The sequence below is a fragment of the Ptychodera flava genome, chromosome 13, assembly GCF_041260155.1.
Source record: "Ptychodera flava strain L36383 chromosome 13, AS_Pfla_20210202, whole genome shotgun sequence".
Lineage (NCBI taxonomy): Eukaryota > Metazoa > Hemichordata > Enteropneusta > Ptychoderidae > Ptychodera > Ptychodera flava.
The window spans coordinates 14,519,674-14,537,566 of record NC_091940.1 but is presented as its reverse complement, the minus strand read 5'-3'; the positions used below and the strand labels follow the sequence as shown (position 1 = coordinate 14,537,566).

Sequence of the window (17,893 nt, the reverse complement as noted above, 5' to 3'; positions counted from 1 at the left end):
GTTGCAAGTAAGTGAAAGTGCGCCACACTATGTGGCCTGGGGATTCTGTCATATAATTGATAAATTGAAATTACATGTACTGTATATTGTGATATCTGATATACTCAATTGCGTCTGTTTGACATTCGAATATACAATGCCATGTACTTCTCGATGTGCGCTAGTGTCGAATGTCTGTTTTTTTCCTGTCTGTGTTATAGGTCTATTTTAAGGTTTCGAGATATTCAAGCAACGCTGTGAGCAGGTCTTCTAAAAGTGTCACTTACTTTGATCCTCTGTCCCAGTCAAAACAATCTACCCGGATACGATTGCCGTAATTGTTTCCGCATAGCTCGTCCACGCCTAAAGTAATCGATTTCCAAATTGGATTACGCGTATTCAGGGCCTTTTCAGTACGATGAATAGGGACCCACTTACTGAAAAAGTAAAGATTGAACATTTGAAAATATGAAGCAACACGATTTATATTGTACTGTTTTTGTTTTCACCTAATGAAGAAAAGAGTGCCATTGACAAGCTACAACCAGGCAGGGCTAATTCACAATTTATTACATGCCTCTATGTGAGTGCAAATCAGTGCATTGATTTGAAAACGAACATCAGGGGAGTTGGAGGGGCCGGTGAATGATGTACTGACCGGTTTCCATGGTTACCGGTCAGTGAAGCCCTTCGACGTTTTCGACTTCAAAGTAGACGCTTAATGTTAATGTAAAATATCCATGCGCGTACTGTTATTTTTACTTTCGTTAAAATCTGTTTGATGCTGGTCGATAATGGTAAAATTGTTCGAAAATGTCCTACATGTAACTAAATGTCATATAGCATGAACTGTGAGAGGCATGTAATAAAAATATTATTGCCCGAAAATATGGATTTATGTGCCCTCGCAGCATGAGACAATTTGCCCTCCTGGCGTCGGGCAAATTGTTACCTGCTCTCGGGCACATAAACCCATGTAGACAGGTAATAATATATAGTATGTCCTCAAAGATTATCTGACATTTTGTTGGTCCCAGTTATTAAGGACAAGAACAAAAATATCAGTGATTAAAATAACTATCGTCCTATTGTGTTGTCTTCTATTGACTCAAATATTTCGGGATGTATCTTATTGAACAAGGTTCTTTTCTTAAATCATCACCTTATCAGTTTGGCTTCAAAGCCCACCATTCGTCTGATATGTGCATGTTGTCTTAAAAGAGGTATTGAGCCATAATAAAAACCATGGTAGTAATGTACTTATTACGTTCATTGATGATTCGAAAGTTTTCTTCTGTGTAAACCACTGTACATTGTTCAAGCGGTTGATCACTCGCAAATTGCTGATTTTCCATGTCAGACATCTTCTTTTATGCTTTTGATCCGAGAGAATTTCTATTCGATCAGGTTGTTGTGTATCAGAAAGTTTTACCGTCATTAATGGTGTTAAGCAGGGTGGAGTCTCGTCCCCCAAGCTTTCAGTAACTGTATATGTTGATGGTTTGAGTTCTGGATAGATTATATAATTCTGGTGTTGGTGAAACATTGGTGGTACTTTTGTAAACCATCTTATGTATGCAGATGATATTTATTTGAACAGCCCCTCTGGGGGGTACTCGAAAACTAGCTATGTTGGTGATATTCATGGCATTATTTTCAATGCAGAAAAACGCAGTGAACGTTATTTCCGATAAATGTGAGATGGAGCACATTCGTTCAGTTTATCTCAGTGAAGTAAAACTGGGTTTGTTAGATAAGAAAAAAACAAAACAAAATATATTCATAATATATTCATTGATGACGCTGATATTGAACGCCAAAAGATACCTTTTTTTCATCTCTGCCAATATGCTTGTGAGAGGATTTTCTTTGTGCTCAATGAATGCGATATGCAAGTGACTTAAAGCATGCTGCTACCGATTGTACGGTGGTAACCTGTGGGTCATCTGCAATAGCAGTACCATGACCCTGACAAAGCTAAAAGTTGGTCACAACAATGTAGCCCGCATACTGGTGGGGTAAGACAGGCGTAGCAGCGCCAGTTCAATGCTTGTCTGTGATAGGATTGCCGGTTTTGATGCTCTGCTTATAAGCAAATTTACGGTTTTGTGAAACGTATATCAACATGCGACAACATCATTATACGAAAGGTTCACGATACTATGTACATCATATCTGATTTGAAAAGAATAGGTGGATATAGACAATTTTCTTACTCTAAGTCACTATTTATGGAATGTGTACCCAAGAGCAATATTAGATTTTTTCGAACGTTATCACTATATTTATGTATATTTTTCCTATTCTGTAATATATGCACGTGTATGAAGTCCGAAATCAAGTAATAATAATAATAATAATAACAAGGCAGTATTGCTGAAGGCAATGAGTACTTGGGCCGTGATAGAGTAATTTTGAGGACAATATATACTACTATTCAAATATGGTCTTGGATTTCCTCCTGTCAATTAGGCATTTGATTAACTGGTTATTAAACGAAGCAATGGCATGACAATGGCAAAATATGTCTAGCAACTTTTGTGGAGTTTGAGGCAGGGGTTCTTTATTTATAGTGGAAATTGCTTAGACTCCTTAAATATTCAAATTACAGCAAATTTCTTTTGTTCTCGATGGTAGATGTCTAATATTTAGATGGGCATATTTAGATTTCTACCCTATAGTTATCCCTTTATACCAAAAATCGGACATCCAGCTCTATTGGCTTGCTCAGAATTAGATATGCGCATAATTAATGAGGTACAATATGTGGTGTCATGAGGTGTCTCATCATACCAAATGTAAGGGTGTAGCACTTATGGTTACTGAGTTGTGGACAAATATATACATTTGAGGTCAAAGGTCATTGAGGTCACGTCACATTTTGTCATAATAATTGTATTGCTAAGTTATTCCTATATACCAAAAATCAGACCTCTAGTTCTATTGGCTCGCTCAAAATAAGATATGCGCATAATTAATGAGGTACAATATATGGTGTCATAAGGTGTCTCTATCATACCAAATATGAAGGGTGTAGCACTTGTGGTTACTGAGTTGTGGACAATATATATATTTGAGGTCAAAGGTCATTGAGGTCATGTGACGTTTTGTCAAACAAATTATATTGTTAACTTATCCCTATATACCAAAAATCAGACCTCTAGCTCTATTGGCTCCCTCAAAATTAGATATGCGCATAATTAATGGAGTACAATATGTGATGTCATAAGGTGTCCAATCATACCAAATATGAAAGGTTTAGCACTTGTGGTTACTGAGTTATGGACAATAATGTATATTTGAGGTCAAAGGTCACCAAGGTCACATGATATTTTGTCAAAATGTCTGAGATATCTGCGTGAACCGATGGACTCACTGATGGACTCACGGACGGATATGACCCAATCTATAAGCCCCCTGGACTTTATCCGTGGGGACAAAAAACTGTGTCACTGCATCCTTTAGGCAATATGAATACGATGAGAAATTTTTATTTTTCTTGGCCTTATACATGGGAGTCTATGGAGGTGTAAACTAAAAAGTCCTCTAACACGGCCAAATTCGATCGCATTGTGAACAAATCAACGTGCATCTGTATGGGGTTGGGTACTATTCTTGTCAAAGTTTGAAAGAAATTGACCAGGGCATGTCTGAGATATCTGCGTCACGAACGGACGGACGGACGGACTGACATGACCAAACCTATAACTCCCCCAGGACTTCGTCCGTGGGCACTAAAAACAACGCAACAGTTATTACAGCTACACCGGCGGTAGGTTCATATCCAGAGCCCCGTACGGTCTGCCGCCGTCGCTTGAAAACAATCTCATAAACCTGGCCATATGGGCAACTGTGTATGGCCAGCTGGATGCCTGACTTCCGGAGAAGGCGAGCTGTCACGTTCAAGCTCAGGATTATTTGTCGATCAAATTTCAGTAAATTTACCTTACCTAGATGAAATTTTGTCTATAGGCTGAAATTTCGCCGAAGTTTGACAAAATTACATCGATTTTTCAGGTTCATATCCGACATTTTTGAGTTTTGAGTGCAGACAGAAATAAGTTTTGAGGCAACATGGCTGCGACCCCATGTTGACCCCTAGCCCTGCGTACGATGCTATGTGCTACAGCTAACACACAGCATCGTACGCAGGGCTAGCGAGAGAGTTGACGACATCGACGGTTATTTACGAGAAGTGAATAAAAGACTGTCATTTTTGGAAGCGATCGAGTAGCTGAGGTAGGCTGGGATACGACTTGGGCCCAAGAACGCTGAATTTCGGCAGTAATTTGGCTTTTTACGTCAAGTCCAAAATGGATCTGAAGTCACCGACCCTACGTACAGGTCTTTGCAGGGCTGTGGTGAGCGGGGCGATTAGCTGTAGCGGAACACACAGCATCGTTCGCAGGGCTAGTTGACCCCAAGTGAAAATGTGTTCGCGATCAAATCTTCCCATATTTTTTTCAGAATTTTCGACAAAATCATTGCTTCTTAAATCTTTTGTAAAATATAAAATACTAAAATAAAAATGCGATGTGCCATGTCTCCAGATTTCTAAAATATCGTTCGTTGACCGTTCGACGGAATACTCATTTCGCAAACTTGTGACGCAGTTGAAATTCAATACTGACCGTCAAATAATCTTAATGAGACGAGATCATTCTAGACATCCTCCAAATTATCCAACCATTCGCGTTAGAGTTCAGCTCGCGTAGAGTATCATAACATTCTTCGGCCTTCGTTTAGATCGACCCTAATCTCTCCCATTTAGGAAATAAATACACAAGCTACCTTGACAAAACTTCGTTCACCATCCGGACCAAACGCACTACAAATCTGTCTTGACGTCATCATCTCCTTACATGGTAATCAGCATACCGCATTTTTTAGCAAAGGAGACACAGAATACGTCGGAGTATTCAGTTTCAAAACGTATTACATTGTGTGATGTTGTCAAAAAAGGTAATGATACTGCAGTGGTATAAATTACAAAACACAAAAGTTCAAACCAGTTTATTTTGGACTGGCTTTACCCAACATTTCATATTGTTTTCTATGCCAGATTTGACCACGTGCTTACTGGCGACCCCTTTACATGCAAATTTTGTGTCAAATGGTGTGTTCTCCTGGAAAAACAAACGTACGATTTCTAAATGAAGGAGGCGAAATTTGCCCTCAAAACTCGAAACCACCCCTTTATGGGGTGTACCTAGCTATTTTGAACGAGCTTCTCGAATCTGCAGCTCTATTTCGAAATGATGGTCTGGTTTTCTCAGCTCAAGGATAAGTGTTCTCCATCGCTGTGGGCATTACTATTCTCAACTGGGGGTACAGTTTCCAGTCGTAATGTTTTTCATTGTGTCCGGGATATAAAACCTTTCCTTTTCACGCTGCCACTTTGATTAACACTAGTCCACATCTTGTCAGTGATTAAACATGTTTCAAGTTTAAATGTTAAAGTCTGGTCTCGAGCCCTCCTGTTCGACCAAACTGAAATTACCCCTCCCACTTTGGCTCGTCCAGTGGGTGTAGCAAGGGTCGTGCCATCGTCTATGAAACGGAGGGTGCATTAATTGTTGCATTTCGATGCACATTTTGATTATATTCAGAAGATTTTGTGGCAAAAACTCAGATAGAGAAGCATTAATATTCACATCTCACTTATTCAAGACTGGCTGAGAGCAGCACTTCCATTCAGTTAACATCATTACGCCATTTATTATGCCAAGAAAGATGAAGCCAAGACATTTTGCCCTCCCTGGTCTCAGCCAGAAATGGTTATACCTTATAGTTTTTTCCCACGGAATGAAAACAAATGTACTTGGGCTGAGGCCCAAGTACAATAATAATAATAATAATAATAATAATAATAATAATAATAATAATAACAAGGCAGTATTGCTGAAGGCAATGAGTACTTGGGCCGTGATAGAGTAATTTTGAGGACAATATATACTACTATTCAAATATGGTCTTGAATTTCCTCCTGTCAATGAGGCATTTGATTAACTGGTTATTAAACGAAGCAATGCATGACAACGGCAAAATATGTCTAGCAACTTTTGTGGAGTTTGAGGCAGGGGTTCTTTATTTATAGCGGGAATTGCTTAAACTCCTTAAATATTCAAATTACAGCAAATTTCTTTTGTTCTCGATGGTAGATGTCTAATATTTAGATGGGCATATTTAGATTTCTACCCTATAGTTATCCCTATATACCAAAATCGGACATCCAGCTCTATTGGCTTGCTCAGAATTAGATATGCGCATAATTAATGAGGTACAATATGTGGTGTCATAAGGTGTCCCATCATACCATTTATGAAGGGTGTAGCACTTGTGGTTACTGAGTTGTGGACAAATATATATATTTGAGGTCAAAGGTCATCGAGGTCACGTGACATTTGTCAAAATAATTGTATTGCTAAGTTATTCCTATATACCAAAAATCAGACCTCCAGCTCTATTGGCGCGCTCAAAATTATATATGCGCATAATTAATGAGGTACAATATGTGGTGTCATAAGGTGTCTTTATCATACCAAATATGAAGGATGTAGCACTTGTGGTTACTGAGTTGTGGACAAATATATATATTTGAGGTCAAAGGTCATTGAGGTCACGTCACATTTTGTCATAATAATTGTATTGCTAAGTTATTCCTATATACCAAAAATCAGACCTCTAGCTCTATTGGCTCGCTCAAAATAAGATATGCACATAATTAATGAGGTACAATATATGGTGTCATAAGGTGTCCTTTCATACCAAATATGAAGGGTGTAGCACTTGTGGTTACTGAGTTGTGGACAAATATGTATATTTGAGGTCAAAGGTCATTGAGGTCACGTGAAGTTTTGTCAAACAAATTATATTGTTAACTTATCCTATATCTATACCAGAAATCAGACCTCTTGCTCTATTGGCTCGCTCATAATTAGATATGCACATAATTAATGGGGTACAATATGTGGCGTCATAAGGTGTCCCATCATACCAAATACGAAAGGTTTAGCACTTGTGGTTACTGAGTTATGGACAATAATGTATATTTCAGGTCAAAGGTCACCAAGGTCACATGATATTTTGTCAAAATGTCTGAGATATCTGCGTGAACCGATGGACTCACTGATGGACTCACGGACGGATATTAGCCAATCTATAAGCCCCCCTGGACTTTATCCGTGGGGACAAAAAAACTGTGTCACTGCATCCTTTAGGCAATATGAATACGATGAGAAACTAAATTTTTATTTTTCTTGGCATCATACATGCGAATCTATGGAGAACTGCCTTATACATGGGAGTCTATGGAGGTGTAAACTAAAAAGTCCTCTAACACGGCCAAATTTGATAGCATTGTGAAACAAATCGACGTGCATCTGTATGGGGTTGGGTACTAGGCGTGAACGGACGGACGGACGCACGGACATGACCAAACCTATAAGTCCCCTCGGACTTCGTCCGTGGTGATTAAAAACAACGCAACAGTTATTACAGCTACACCGGCGGTAGGTTCATATCCAGAGCCCCGTACGGTCTGCCGCCGTCGCTTGAAAACAATCTCATGCACCCAGCCATATGGGCAGCTGGCCGGATGCATGACTTCCCGGAGAAGGCGAGCTGTCACGTTCAAGCTCAGGATTATTTGTCGATCAAATTTCAATAAATTTACCTTACCTAGATGAAATTTTGTCTATAGGCTGAAATTTCGCCGAAGTTTGACAAAATTACATCGATTTTCAGGTTCATATGCGACATTTTTGAGTTTTGAGTGCAGACAGAAATAAGTTTTGAGGCAACATGGCTGCGACCCCATGTTGACCCCTAGCCCTGCGTACGATGCTATGTGCTACAGCTAACACACAGCATCGTACGCAGGGCCAGCGAGAGAGTTGCCGACATCGACGGTTATTTACGAGAAGTGAATAAAAGACTGTCATTTTGGAAGCGATCGAGTAGCTGAGGTAGGCTGGGATACGACTTGGGCCCAAGAACGCTGAATTTCGGCAGTAATTTGGCTTTTTACGTCAAGTCCCAAATGGATTTGAAGTCACCGACCCAACGTACGGGTCTTTGCAGGGCTGTGGTGAGCGGGGCGGTTACTGTAGCGGAACACACAGCATCGTACGCAGGGCTAGTTGACCCCAAGTGAAAATGTGTTCGCGATCAAATCTTCCTATATTTTTTTCAGAATTTTCAACAAAATCATTGCTTCTTACATCTTTTGTAAAATATAAAATACTAAAATAAAACTGCGATGTGCCATGTCTCCAGATTTCTAAAATATCGTTCGTTGACCGTTCGACGCAAACTTGTGACGCAGTTGAAATTCAATACTGACCGCCAAATAATCTTAATGAGACGAGATCAGTCTAGACATCCTCCAAATTATCCAACCATTCGCATTGGAGTTCAGCTCGCTTAGAGTATCATAACATTTTTCGGCCTTCTTCTAGATCGACCCTAATATCTCCCATTTAGGAAATAAATACACAAGCTACCTCGACAAAACTTCGTGCACCATCCAAGACCAAACGCACTACAAATCTGTCTTGACGTCATCATCTCCTTACATGGTAATCGGCATACCGTATTTTTTAGCAAAGGGGACACAGAATACGTCGGAGTATTCAGTTTCAAACGTATTACATTGTGTGATGTTGTCAAAAAAAAGTCATGTTACTGCAGTGGTATAAATTACAAACACAAAAGTTCAAATCAGTTTATTTTGGACTGGCTTTACCCAACATTTCATATTGTTTCTTATGCCAGATTTGACCACGTGCTTACTGGCGACCCCTTTTCATGCAAATTTTGTGTCAAATGATGTGTTCCCCTGGAAAAACAAACGTACGATTTCTAAATGAAGGAGGCGAAATTTGCCCTCAAGACTCGAAACCACCCCTTTTGGGGTGTACCTAGCTATTTTTAACGAGCTTCTCGAATCTGCAGCTCTATTTCGAAATGATGGTCTGGTTTTCTCAGCTCAAGGATAAGTGTTCTCCATCGCTGTGGGCATTACTATTCTCACCGGGGGTACAGTTTCCAGTCGTAATGTTTTTCATTGTGTCCGGGATATAAAACCTTTCCTTTTCAAACTTTCTCTTTGATTAACACTAATCCACATCTTGTCAGTGATTAAACATGTTTCAAGTTTAAATGTTAAATTCTGGTCTCGAGCCCTCCTGTTCGACCAAACCGAAATTACCCCTCCCACTTTGGCTCGTCCAGTGGGTGTAGCAAGGGTCGTGCCATCGCCTAGGAAACGGAGGGTGCATTAATTGTTGCATTTCGATGCACATTTTGATTATATTCAGAAGATTTTGTGGCAAAAACTCAGATAGAGAAGCATTTATATTCACATCTCACTTATTCAAGACTGGCTGAGAGCAGCACTTCCATTCAGTTAACATCATTACGCCATTTATTATGCCAAGAAAGATGAAGCCAATACATTTTGCCCTCCCTGGTCTCAGCCAGAAATGGTTATACCTTACAGTTTTTTCCCACGGAATGAAACAAATGTACATGGGCTGAGGCCCAAGTACAATAATAAACATTGTGTTTTCGGCTAGTTTATTTTCATTATCGAAAGGACACACTCACTCCATCTCTCTCTCTCTCTCTCTCTCTCTCTCTCTCTCTCTCTCTCTCTCTCTCCTCTCTCTCTCACACACACACACACACACACACACACACACTCTCTCTCTCTCTCTCTCTCACACACACACACACACACACACACACACACACACACACACACACACAAATTACGACATATGGTTTGTCTGGTCTGGTCAAGATCTTGACCAAAGTTTTGACTAATATTCAACCTTAGGCACAAAGGTTAAGTACGGAACAGACCACCACAATATGAACTTTGCGAAACAATGGCTTTACAAATTAGGGATGTTTCAGAATGAATGTAAATGATGTACATTACTTCATTGTTATGTAATATATTATTTTAAAACCGTTTCAATGAGATAAGATTGTTTTAAAAGGTAAACTTACTGGCCTCCCTGTTTAAGTTTAATTTCCCTTAAAAAGATCAAATACGGATCGGCTGACCCGAATGTATCCATTTTTGGGAGCCCCTTACCCATGCACTTAAAGGTAACTTCATCCTGCGAATGCAAAAAATACGATGGTTTCAATCGGGTTCGAACTCACAACGTACGGTACCGTATCACCAAGCGGAGAAGACACAGACAAAACCGCTTGGCCAAATCCCCAATCTCAAAAAGATTGGTTCAATAACCGAGCTAAGATGTTACAATTCTGACTGCGCCCTCTCCACACGTTGTGGAGTTCGTGAAGCACTCACGCTCGTACACACACTATCATACATCGCACACAAACTTTATCGAAGCGAAGCAATGAATACATCGCTGGGCGGAAGACAGCCTCGGGGACAATTCTGCCCACCAGTAGAACTATCAACCCTGGGTAGAGAATACGATGGTTACAAAAGAGATAATTTAAGACTTCTCCCAAGACCCTTTGGTTGCGATTATTGTACAAAAAAGAATCAAACCGACAGCCGTAAACTTTGCGACGTGCTTTTTTGTCACTGCTGTCGATTCTGTAACTGCTCTTTCTGTCGTTAGTGATAATGTATATTGTCAGTTCTATTACTGCTGAAGTGTCGCCTGCACATGTCTTGTGCCATCAAAGTCACCAGTCTACCAAGTTAATGTCTTAGGGTACATAGTACATGTCAACCGAAACAATGCTGAGCACACTAAGAATTTCTTCCAATCCGTAAATTAGACTGAACTGGCGCTATTAACTTCGCTTCCCTGGAGCTGCTACAGTCAGCGGTCAACAATCAGTCTTGTCCTTCACTCAACTAAACCTTCACCATATGGCAAGGGAGTATCAATTTATAAAAGGGACGGACAGTTGAAATTGTGATAAGTTAGTACTTGACATCATTATCTATTCCAAGGTTATAACGCGAAAACTTTTCTTACTCTAAGTGCTTACTTACAATATTTGCGTTATTTAGTTAATTTCTTGTGCAATTCAATATAGGCCTGAGGCTCCTGCAAATAAATATTTGCGTCGGCATACTGACATTTGCCCTAAAACTCAGCTTTCTTTACCCTTCTTCTGACTTTGAACCTATGCAAACTCCCTGTGAAAACAACTCTCTCCTGAGAATAAACAGGTAATAGTCACCAGCTAAAGACTAATGTCACTGATGCCATCAGCAATCAGTCGTCGAAGAGAGATATCATCATACTTATCAACAAGCTTGATACCTGCCAAAAGCGCGTTTGAATGTAGAGACAAGTCTTTCTCTGGTGTGACCTTGAAGTACAAGTTTGTAAGAAAGATGGCTACATGTTAACTCTTGGGTATATTACTCTATTACGATTGTTCCTTGTGTCATATCAGCATTAGTGACATTTGTAGTGCTTCATCGTGTGTCTGACGTGATAAGCTTACAAATAATGCCTATGCTGATATATGCCACGGGAACTGGTAAAATTTGGGTCATTATCACAGGGAGTTGGCATAATATGATTGGCGCCATGCTTTTAGATTAGAGTAAAGCATTTGACCTAGTAGATCATAACATTCTGCTTTCAAAGCTTACGACGAACTGATTTTTCTAAATCTTACTTGGCGTGTCGGAAACAATGCGTTAAGTACAATTACATAACATTTAACATAATGTGGCAAGTTGGGCATCATTCGAAAGTTGATTTACTCTTCTTTAAAATAATATATTGCAATATGCAATATCTTTTATAGTTTTTATAAAATAGACCACAACTTACCCAATACCCCAAAGTTTCATGTTCCAAATTACAGTCAAAACTAATCTCAAATTCTGCCAACTATTTACCGGAACATGATACAAAGGGCAATGATTTGTATTAAATTTAGTTTATTTGCTACAGGTTCATGTTAGAAACTTGAAACGAACTTTTAACAGAAAAAATATTGTGATGCTGTAGCTGTAACAGTAATATTTTGAAGGGTACCACAAAATCACGGTATTGCCAACTCGCAATGGGTTTTTTTTTAAACCTGTCTCATTGTAAGTCATCTGCTGAGTTTATTTTTTACCTAAGTTGGCTATTGGGATATCATTAAAAGGGTATTTTTTTCTTTGATATGACATATTGTAATATACAATATCTTCTTTAGTGTTCAGGAAATAAGACCAAAACTTACCCAATACCCTAAGCTTATATTGCAAATTACTATCACCACTGATTTCAAAATCTACCAAACTTTTACCTACACATATTACAAAAGACAATGATTTGTATGGAATCTGTTTTATTTGCTACAGAGACATGTGACAAATATGAGATAGAATTTTAACAGACAAAATATTGGGATTGAATGGTTGTTGCTGTCATGTTTTCAAGGATACCGTAAAGTCACTGTCTTGCCCACTCGTATGTGTTTTTGTTAAATGTGTCATCTTGTAAGTCATCTGCTGAGCTTACTTTTTACTCTAACCTATATTGTTGGCTATCATTTGAAAGACAATTTTTTGCCTAAAAGCAACCGATATATTGTAATATGCAATATCTTCAATGGTTTTCATGAAATAGGACCAAAATTTACCCCATATCCCAAATTCGCAAACTGCAAAGTTTTAGAACAGATGTAGTTTGCAAATAAAACTAAGGGCTGGGTGATGAGTTTTTTGCCATTCATTACAATTAAGATGATAATGCACTTTATGATTTGCTAAAATAAGAGTGATAAAATCTTTGTAATGATACCCTACAATCTGGGTTACGGATAATAAAGGTTGGCAGATAAATTTCATGGAAACCAGTTTAATAAATTTCATAAAACATATCCTGGTATCCTTCAAACCATGATGCTAACAGCTATTAAATCCCAATAATTATCCTGTTAATGGTATCTTTCATAGTTGGAAATGTCTCTGTAACAAATAAAATAGTTTCATACAAAGTTTGTCTTTTTTATATAATTTATCGAAATTAAATGCTAGTTTTGACAGTAATTTACGACATAGAACATTGGGGTATGGGTTAAGGTTGGTCCTATTTCATGAAAACCATAGAAGATATTGTATATTACAATATGTCATTTTAAAGCCAAATAAATTGTCTTTCAAATGGCAGCCCATAATTTAGGCTATAGTAAAAAGTAAGCTCAGCAGATGACTTATTACAAGACGACACATTTAACAAAAGCATATACGAGTCGGTAATACTCTGACTTCACGGTTCCCTTCAAAACATGCCAGTAACAGTCATTGAATCCCAATATTTTGTCTGTTAAAAGTCTAACTCATATTTTTGACATATCCCTGTACCAAATAAAATATATTTTATACAAAGTATTGCCTTTTGTAAAGTGTCTAGGAAAATAATTGGTGGAATTTGAGATTAGTTTTGACTGTAGCTTGCGAGTCGACATAAAACTTTCGGGTATGGGGTAAGTTTTGGTCTCAGTTCAAGAAAATTATACAAGATATTGCATATTGCGATATATCATTGTAAAGAAAAGTAAATTAACTTTCTAATGATATCGCATATGCCTCGTTATGTTCAAAATAAGCTCAGCAGAAGACTTGCAAGAAGACAGGTTTACCAAAAACGAATGTGATTCAGTAATACTGTGCTTTTGCGGGACCCTTCAAAATATGACTGTTACAGCTAGGGATCCCATATTTTTTCTGTCAAAAGTTTATTTCAGGTTTCTAACATGTACCTGTAGCAAATAACACAAAGTTAATACACAGCATTGCCCTTTGTATTATTTCTAGGTAAATAATTGGTATAATTTAGATTAGTTTTGACAGTAATTTGCGATATAAACTTTGGGGTATGGGGTAAATTATAGCCCTATTTCATGAAAACTATAGAAGATATTGGATATTACTATATACCATTTTCAAGAAGAATCAATCACTTTTCTAGTGATAGCCCATAAGCCAGGTCATGTTAAACAGTAAGCTCAGCAGATGACGTACATGAAGACAGGTTTGACAAAAATCCATGTGAGTCACAAAATCGTGATTTTGCGGTACCCTTAAAAACATGACCGTATCAGCTATTGAGTCCCTATATTTTGTCTGTTAAAATCGTTTTTCTTATTCTAGGGATCCCAAGGCTTCTGAAAAATACAGGTTTGTTATCCTATGGGGTTGGGGTGGGGGGAAGGTGCACGTAGACGCCCCCTCTAGCCACGGCCTAATAGATTGTTAGTAATGCTTGCTGTATAATAAAAGACAAGGAGGCATAGACAATTTTCCAAATACGTTCTTATCAAAATTATTTTATAAAAAATATTTTAAAAAGTAAATTATAATAATAGACAGTCATCAACAATCTATTTACTTTACGGAGAAACTGGCAATATGACTATGTGTGCGCGTTTTAAAGTCTTCTTTTTAGGGCTGTGCATTAGTTCATTGCATAACAATAAAATGCCCATTTACGATATACCAAAAAAACTTGCAATTTTAGTGAGTAGCGACAATAATGCATTGTAAATACCAAATTTTGACATTTATTTACTTCTTCAGCAATTAGTAAATAACATTCATAAATCTGTTTAATTTGCTCCATTGGGAGGAAACATAGTTATCGTATTTTCTTCCGGTTAAAAATTCTGAATTACCAGAAAAAATTGATTTAAATCTATCCAATTCTATGACGTTATATTTTTTTACTAAAACCTTATGCATTTTAGAAAGACCAGTATCTAAGCTTTCTAAAACTGTAAGTTGTATGGCATTTCAAGCCAATTTATTTCATCAAGGAAAGAATGTTGTACCTCTACCCTAGCTTTTGCACAGCCCATAAAGATACACGCAGTTGAAAATTGACTCCAGAGAAGTAGTGTATAGTTAAATATCTGATGTTAACACTTTTTTCCTTGTTTAAAATGTCGCAATAATAATTTAAACATCAAAAAGTTGTCAAAATTTTGCTTAATAAAAAGTAAATCACAATTGTTACATGGCATTTTGGGTAAAAAATTTCAAAATTGTCAAAAAAATTCATTTTAAAGTCGTCCTATTGTATGTACACACAATTAATTTTGCTACAATTGGTGTTTCTCAGAAAGAACAGTATCTGAGCTTTCCAAAAATGTAGGTTTGTGCTATTTCATGCTAGTTTACTCAATTTAGAGGAGGATATAGTACCCCTAACCCCTACCCATTTTTTCGTCATTTTTTTGCGGTACATACAAATCAAAAACCAGTGCAGACAGGTAGTGCATCCCAAAATATCCAATGTTAACATCTTTTTCTAGTCCAGCAGATCCCAAAGAACAAAAAAAATACCCATGTAGTAGGTTTATGGGGAGTGCACGGTAGGCCCCTCCAGCCCACGGACTATATGGTGATATCAGACACAAATCAATCGGTGAAAAAATCAGGAAAACTGTCAGAGCTGATTTAGGACCAGCCATCACAGCGCACACCTGTAGATATATTGCACTGTCACAGCGAAAGTTGCTGATGACACTGTTATGTATGCCCCTGGAAAAAAATGTTCACGAAATTACAACTTCGATGAATAAATATCTCATGATTATTTGTCAGTTGTCCTTAACAAATAGAGTTCGTGTTAATCAAATCAAAACACCAAATGAATGTTATTAACGTCTGCACAAAAGCGATCGTACTTTGCATATGCAGTGTTTTGCCTGTTTCTGTAAACAATGTAACCTTAGATTTTCTCAAGGGCGAAAACTACTTGATGTCATGCTACATCATTCTTGGCTTGGTAGATCATATGCGGTACATTGAATGTAAGTCTAGAAAATATGTTATCGAGAGTGAAAAGTTTCCTTACACTATGTTATGGAAAGACGCTTTATTCTACCTTTTCTGTGTTATTGTTCTCATATTTCGGACACCAAATCGAGTGCAAGGTCTGAAGCATATATAAAGACGTTCAGTTCGATTAATTCTTTACGATGATCCTACAATACCAATATAAAATCGTTATTCTAGATAACATTGGATTTGAATACATTGGATTATTATCGAATTTGTATTTCTTATTATCTTAACACTGTCTCTGTCAGTACTCCAAGCTTTGTAATTTGCGATGCACAGGTAACGTATTTGATCATCTTTTACCTCCAAACTAAATTAAACAGACTGAGTTTTGTATTTAAGGCGACCAGAAAATTTAAACCAGACAGTGTTAATGCAATTGTTTTAGTGAATATCATCCTTCATGACATTTTAAGAGCTGAAACTGAGTTTTTAAAGCTCAATTGAGGTTACGGGAGCCAATTATTTTAACACTTTACCAACATGTTTGAGAAAAATAGAATGTGTTGATAGTTTTTTAGAAGGCTTGTCTTAATTACATATTAACTCAGTACTTGAAGGAAATTTGTCATGATTGTATATTTCCTTTATTGTCGACTTAAAGAATGTTATGTCTTTCATTTATTGTAATGTACAACATTTAAGTGTCATTCTTTCCTGAAAACAGGCGAAAAAATAAAGATCAATAATGACAAAGGTTTCAAAGTTACCCCTTTTTCTCGGTAAAATTCATGCTAAACGAAACAGATCTGAAGATGTTTTCATTCTCACCTTGCAATCTCCTACTGTGATGGCACGCAAAATTAGACTTCCAAACTGGCCTTCTTTTCCCTTGCGCCTTAAAGAAAAACACACGTACATTTAAGACTATGAAAAATGGTGAAGATTGATGTTTTATACTCAGAGTAAACATTGTTGAAAGCTTAGGACACAAGCTCGGTATCAAAGATTAGATGAATCATCAAATATTATCATTATCGAACTTAGAAAGTCCTTGTGTTAATTTTTTTTAATTTTAATAATGTTAATTTTTGACAGATTTCTTTACTGGTCGTTTAGCCATGAAACACAATGCTTTTTGTATTATACAAGATGTGCAAATCAATTTAATTACATATAGAATACATAAGAAATATACTGTGAAGATGTCTTACTCTTTATACACGTGCCATTCAAAATTTCACATTAATGTATTTAACAAAGATTCTTCTGAATTTATCCATGAAACAATATTGAAAGATTTTGTCACTATGACAGAAAAGACTATGAATTTCGGGGCCGAGACATTTCGCGAGTTTTATGTAAAAATTTGGAATAAAATTTTCTGCGTCCCATATAAGTGCACCATTATTGAATCAAAACCGCAAAATTGTCAGTTCCAACCTTGACATAGAAATATTTTCGAAAATGTCATTTGAGAAAATTTGTAAAGTTGTAAGTGAACTAAGCTCAGTCGTTTTCTCCCTTATACTGTTGACTCTATTTTACATAGTTTCTGTTTTTTTGTCAAATCGTTGGAGCATTCTGGAGAGAATTCCCTTTATATGTTTTCGACGTTTTCAATATTGATATGCAACGTAATGTCATGTCAGTCATTTTGGTGATGATTTTAATAAAAGGATATTCTTGTAGAACATCTTCTCATCCTTGCAAAAATATATATTCATTGGAATTTAACCATTTGGATATTTATAATTTAGTAAAATCAAAGAAGTTGAGCATAATATTTGCCTTTAAGAATGAAACACTTATCGACTGAAAAGGAAATGGTACGTCTGGTACTGCTTCCTTCCGTGTTCCTTCTCCTGTGATTTTTTTTGCTTTTTGTCCTATCTGCCATTTTCTATCCAGTGTAGCTTTTTTTGTTGTTTTTAAAAAACCTGATGTTGGAAACAATTAAGTCCTGTTCTTAGCTCCACATTGCTATGCATGATATAAAGCATGAGAACTATTGCAAGGAGCCATCTAATAGGTTTGTATGTCAAGTGTCTGCCTGTCTGTCTGCGTTCGTTTTGTGTGTCGGCCTGTCCTGTTTGTCTGTTCATCTCGGGTATGGCTGCATCTCTCTCTCTCTCTTCTCTCTCTCTCTCTCTCTCTCTCTCTCATCTCTCCTCT

At 37.3% G+C, this 17,893-nt stretch overlaps 1 protein-coding gene across 1 annotated transcript in view; it reads right to left on the bottom strand.

The window, feature by feature from the left end:
- LOC139147532 (copine-9-like) overlaps nucleotides 1-17,893 on the bottom strand; it is a 43,554-nt gene that overhangs the window by 11,012 nt on the left and 14,649 nt on the right. The window contains exons 6-8 of the mRNA XM_070718647.1: nucleotides 16,550-16,616; nucleotides 9,997-10,109; nucleotides 267-416 (exon numbers count right to left, since the gene is read on the bottom strand). Coding sequence (XP_070574748.1) covers nucleotides 267-416; nucleotides 9,997-10,088 — 242 coding nt within the window. The 5' untranslated portion in view covers nucleotides 10,089-10,109; nucleotides 16,550-16,616. The remainder of the gene's footprint in view (nucleotides 1-266; nucleotides 417-9,996; nucleotides 10,110-16,549; nucleotides 16,617-17,893) is intronic.